The sequence below is a fragment of the Pygoscelis adeliae genome, unplaced genomic scaffold (genome assembly GCF_000699105.1).
Source record: "Pygoscelis adeliae isolate BGI_AS28 unplaced genomic scaffold, ASM69910v1 Scaffold241, whole genome shotgun sequence".
Lineage (NCBI taxonomy): Eukaryota > Metazoa > Chordata > Aves > Sphenisciformes > Spheniscidae > Pygoscelis > Pygoscelis adeliae.
In genome coordinates, this window is record NW_008824056.1 from 4,416,796 (window position 1) to 4,422,278 (window position 5,483).

At 41.6% G+C, this 5,483-nt stretch overlaps 2 protein-coding genes across 2 annotated transcripts in view; both read right to left on the reverse strand.

Moving 5' to 3' along the window:
• HPS3 (Hermansky-Pudlak syndrome 3) overlaps positions 1 to 29 on the reverse strand; it is a 21,707-nt gene extending 21,678 nt beyond the window's left edge. The window contains 1 exon segment of the mRNA XM_009334013.1: positions 26 to 29. Coding sequence (XP_009332288.1) covers positions 26 to 29 — 4 coding nt within the window.
• A 1,389-nt stretch (positions 30 to 1,418) lies between these two features.
• The window catches only part of LOC103925283 (tubulin alpha-3 chain), a 14,037-nt gene continuing 9,972 nt past the window's right edge, over positions 1,419 to 5,483 (reverse strand). Inside the window, exons 2-5 of the mRNA XM_009333978.1 lie at positions 4,198 to 4,420; positions 3,538 to 3,686; positions 1,962 to 2,642; positions 1,419 to 1,728 (exon numbers count right to left, since the gene is read on the reverse strand). Coding sequence (XP_009332253.1) covers positions 1,423 to 1,728; positions 1,962 to 2,642; positions 3,538 to 3,686; positions 4,198 to 4,318 — 1,257 coding nt within the window. The 5' untranslated portion in view covers positions 4,319 to 4,420 and the 3' untranslated portion in view covers positions 1,419 to 1,422. The remainder of the gene's footprint in view (positions 1,729 to 1,961; positions 2,643 to 3,537; positions 3,687 to 4,197; positions 4,421 to 5,483) is intronic.

Consider the following 5,483-nt stretch of genomic DNA (forward strand, 5'->3'; position numbering starts at 1 on the left):
CGTCCTGCGGCAGGTTGCTTCGTACGCATTTCTGCGTAGTGTGAAGCGTGACTTCATTGCCGTGTCACCGGTTTCGGGCATCCTCTACCGTGGCAGCGCCTGGCGCCGTCCCCGGCTGGCAGCTCCGTGCACTGGGGGAGTTGCCGGGCGGGAGGCTGAGCTGGAAGCGATCTTCGAAGCGTGTGAGGCGGGAGTGGGAATGGTGGCTTAGAAATAAAAGAACTCGCTGCTGAGCGCCGTGGGCCGGAGGGGTGTGTTCCGAGCCCACTCCCGTGGGCTGGGTGATGCAGGCGACTCGGAGCACGGCTCGGAGGTGGAGCAGCTGCCGCGAGCCGCAGCGCGCCTAACGCATCAGGCTGCTGTGATCTGGGATCTTTCAGTCTCCTGGACGCAAAAACAAAGGCATTTTTGGTTTTAAACACAGCAGTTATTTCTTTAGAACTCCATAAATTGTGCACGCACAGTATGCTCTACAGATAATAGTTACAAGTACTTCTGAAAATAATTCACTCCTGGGTATCTTTAGCATATGTAGCCCTTTTTCTCCCTCCTGCTTTTATAGTACATGTGGAGAAGGAAAAAAAAAACAAAATCCTGAAGTTTTTTCTCCTTTTCAGGATTCAGGACTAAAAAATTTAAGATAGTGGGTCAGCAGTTTTTACCTGAGCTGAGCGTCCTAAAATTTAACTGTTTCCAAGTCTCTATAAAGCTATATTCGTTTGAACATACTACATATTAGAGGACATTAGCATTTTTTTTAAATGGGCCAATGTAGGAATGTAAAAACTGACAATGCTCTTTTAAAGCAGGGAACAGATTTTCCTTTTATCTGAATCAAATGGGGGGGGGGTGCTGGTTGGAAAATTTTGCTTTTTCCTCTGCATAATTTCACACCCCCCCCCTTTTTTTTTAAAGTATCAAGTGTTATATCATTAGCAAGTAATCTGGTATAAGTGCTAGTTCTGTTTGAAAGTGTAATGGCATCTGCCGTAAGTAGTCAGGTAAATCACAATAACTTTGGAGATTTTAACGTTAAGTCTTACGTGAAGCCAGCCTTACTGGGAAGATGTCTTTAGGAAAGATTAGGTTCCTTTGTATCGTGTAGACAGGCCTGGACTAGCAGCAGTGTTACTAGTACTATAACAACTTGAAGTAGGAGCAGTTTCCCGCTTGTGAGAACCAAAAATCAAAGCGAGTATATCTCAGAACACGTTGGGATCACACAATTTCCTGATTTCTTCTATAATTTGCACATGACTAGATGCTACCAAAACCTGCAATCTCAAATGGTCCTTACTTAGTGAGTATACACATAAAGAAGAAAAAAAATAGAAGGTAGAACCTTTAAAACTTTATTTGAAAACAATCAAACAAGTGAACAGGGTTCTGCAATTTTTTTTTTTAAGTAATTTTTTCCAGACTTCAGTTTTCTAAATATTCATCTCCTTCTTCAGCCTCTGCTTCTACTGAGTCTACGCCAACTTCTTCATAATCTTTCTCAAGGGCAGCCAGATCTTCCCGGGCTTCAGAAAATTCTCCTTCCTCCATTCCTTCCCCAACATACCAATGTACAAAGGCACGCTTAGCATACATGAGATCGAATTTGTGGTCGAGGCGAGCCCATGCTTCAGCAATAGCAGTTGTGTTACTCAGCATACACACAGCGCGCTGCACCTTTGCAAGGTCACCACCTGGCACCACAGTTGGAGGCTGGTAGTTAATGCCCACCTTCAAGAAAACAAATGAAAACTTTCCTTACGAGTGCTAAGGCTTAAAGACTTATTTCTGTTAACAATTAAAAATCACCACGGTTACGAACAAATGAAATGGCTTACAGTAATTTTGTACTTCATCAAAATATTTAACAGGACATTACAACATTGCAGAATGACTGTTACCTCTGAATACTATACAATTCCTAGTAATTCAAACATCAAGCACTTAAGAAGCTGTGTGAGTACCTTGAATCCAGTTGGGCACCAATCCACAAACTGAATGGTACGTTTAGTCTTGATAGTAGCAATAGCTGCATTGACGTCTTTGGGAACAACATCACCTCTATATAACATACAGCAGGCCATGTACTTGCCATGGCGAGGGTCGCATTTCACCATCTGGTTGGCTGGTTCGAAACAAGCATTGGTAATTTCAGCCACAGACAACTGCTCATGATACGCTTTTTCAGCGGAGATGACAGGGGCGTATGTTACCAGGGGGAAGTGGATTCGTGGGTATGGAACAAGGTTAGTTTGAAATTCTGTCAGATCTACATTGAGGGCTCCATCAAAACGCAGCGAAGCTGTGATGGATGAAACAATTTGCCCAATTAATCGGTTTAAATTGGTGTAAGTAGGACGTTCAATGTCAAGGTTACGACGACATATATCGTAAATGGCTTCATTATCTACCATGAAGGCACAGTCTGAATGCTCTAACGTTGTGTGGGTAGTTAGAATTGAGTTGTAAGGTTCCACTACAGCAGTGGAAACTTGCGGTGCTGGATAAATCGCAAACTCTAGTTTAGATTTTTTGCCGTAGTCAACAGAGAGCCTTTCCATGAGCAGAGATGCAAACCCTGAACCAGTGCCTCCTCCAAAACTATGAAAGATAAGGAAACCTTGCAGCCCTGTGCACAGATCAGCCTATAATGGGGTGGGAAAAAAGTGGGAGAAAAAAAAAGTTATTGATGATTTTGGAGAAAGCAGTATTAAAATAATCATTCAAAAGCATTTCTTTCTTAAGTTTGTTAGATTGTTATAATAAAAACGCAGCATTCTTGAAAGGTGGTCTTCCTTTTTTCTTGTGTCTTTTACTCAAAAGTACCAGTGCCTCTGCATAACTTTTTCTGAATAGGAGTATTTTAATATTTAAAAGTTGCTTTATTGTCTTTGATGCCATTTTGATACTACTGTAAGCAAGAGCAGCTGTGCACCACTGTGACAAGTCACTATAAATTACAGCTGGGTTACAGCTTTAGAATCTGTTTATGTTCCAATTCTAGCTTTCAGCAAGTATCAGTTAGATGTTGAAAACAAGAGGGGTTTTATTTTTGTAATTTTAAATAGACAATCACTATCACTTTGAATTATATCATCCTACATGAGTTTCTCACAATGCAATGTCAAGATAAAAAAAACCTCGAGAAGTAATTAAAATTGCTAAGCATTCAACCAAAACCTGAGGTTCAGAGTACTAGAAATATTTTGCATGACACATAATGGCATGATTCAAACTGAAAATAACAAACAAAAAAACTATAACAACTTTGTTACACTTGTTTAAGGCTTTTATAATATGTTTCTGAGGTATCCTTAAAATACTTTCAAATAATGGTATTTCAGAGCCTACAGAATTTTAAGTTTTACTGACTGAATTTTTATTTAACTGGGGGGAGGGAGGGGAGTTTTGTTTTCTTTTGTTTTAAACAATCAATTATGCACAAAATTCTTAGGGAAAAAACATAGCAACCCATCCTTATAGATAGCTATAGAGCTGTATCAATTATTTTAAATACTGACTTGTAGCATGAATTCCTACCAGTTTGCGAATGCGGTCTAGCACTAGATCAACAATCTCTTTTCCAATGGTATAATGGCCTCTGGCATAATTATTGGCTGCATCTTCTTTCCCAGTAATGAGCTGCTCAGGATGGAATAACTGCCTATACGTGCCTGTACGTACTTCATCTACAAAGAAACAAAATACCACAACATAAATTCGATCTGTTCAGTTGTACGTGTACTGCCTAGTGACTACACGCCAAGTGCACGTCAAGAGTGTAGACAGCATCCCTGACTATACACAGCTTGTCTGACTAGCCTAAGAAGTTGGCACAACTTCAGACCCTTTGTTTAGGGGAAAACATCAGGCACGCACAAAGCAGCATTTGTACCTGAGAACAGAGAGGTCACTCAGAAAACTACATTACAAGTACAGACAAGATTCCGGGCAGCAATTAAACAAAACTCTGGATGCAGTGCAGCAGTCTAGAAAGATTATCCAAACTGTAAAAAAGTTCTAATGTTTTCCAAATGTTGTTACCTGTAGACCATTATTTATTTCAAATAACAATAACCTCAAATGTCAAAATGGCATCCAGACACACATCTTTTAAAATCTATAGTGTTCTGAACAAACAAAAAAGACCATAGGGGATCTTCACTTTTACACTGAAGATCCTTAATGTTGGGTACATACCAACTACAGTTGGCTCTAGGTCCACAAACACTGCTCTGGGAACATGTTTACCAGCTCCTGTCTCACTGAAGAAAGTGTTAAATGAATCATCTCCACCTCCGATAGTTTTATCGCTAGGCATTTGACCATCAGGCTGGATCCCATGTTCAAGACAATACAATTCCCAACATGCATTGCCAATCTGAACACCAGCCTGACCAACGTGGATGGATATGCATTCACGCTGCAAATTAAAAACAGAACAATAGTAATGAGATATGGAGCTACCTGTCTTCTAGATTTTACTCTCATAATAACTAGCTATCTGTGGGTTGTATCCTTCCATGATATTTCTCTGCTGCAGTATTCCCTGGTTGCTCGAGTGACAATTTAACTGATCAAGTTGTCTGCAAGTCTTGCTGCTGGCAAGACTCTACTCACCTTAGTTGATCTGGGCTGACTTTGAGAATATTGGAAGATCTTAAAGACAATGTAGTCTCTATGAACACATAGGGTAAATACAGATTCATCATCCCTTACCATGCTGCCACATATATTATATCTTTAGTATTCTGCCTAGTCTCTTTTTCACCTTCCTTGAGTTTTGGAAGAATTCTTTATGTAATATCCCCAAATTTCCTTGATTTGTTGCCAAATCATGTGCTGGGTAACTGTTGCAGGAATCTTTCCTGCACAGGACCACTTAGTACGTTTTCCTTTATAATAAGCATAGCGATATCTAGCCCCTGCCAACTCATACAAATTTGAGTTCCTCTGGGAAATCATCCGAATGTCATCTGCCCACTTTTAGCCAGCTCCTTTGATTCTATGCAACTGTGCCATGTATCTTTAACCTCTCAATACCTCAATTTTGTCTTACACCCGAGACGGAAATAAGCTGTTTTTCTAGCTTACTGTTACAGTATATCTAGGAAAAAGCAGAGGTGGAAAAGACAAAGTAGGGTGTCTGGGCTGCTCTTTCCTGTTCTCTTGATGGCTTCATGAAAACTTGTATCCTTGATTCCATGTTTTAATTCTCACCCCCGTGCTTCTGTCAGAAGTCTTTTGCCAGCGAGGCTAACTCTGTGCTTATTTCCGCTTCCGCTCAGCGGGCACCGCGTTTCCAAAGCTTTCACCCCGCCTGCTTCCCGCTCCCTGGTGCGTTACTGCCATGCTGCTCTCACGGCCGGCGCGAGAGGATCCTAGCGGCAGCCACCGCTCCCGCCCCCTCACCACTGCCCTCTTCAGGAGCAGGCGGTGCCACGCCGCTGGCCGCCGGCCCTGCCCCTCCCCCCCGACTGGCCCCG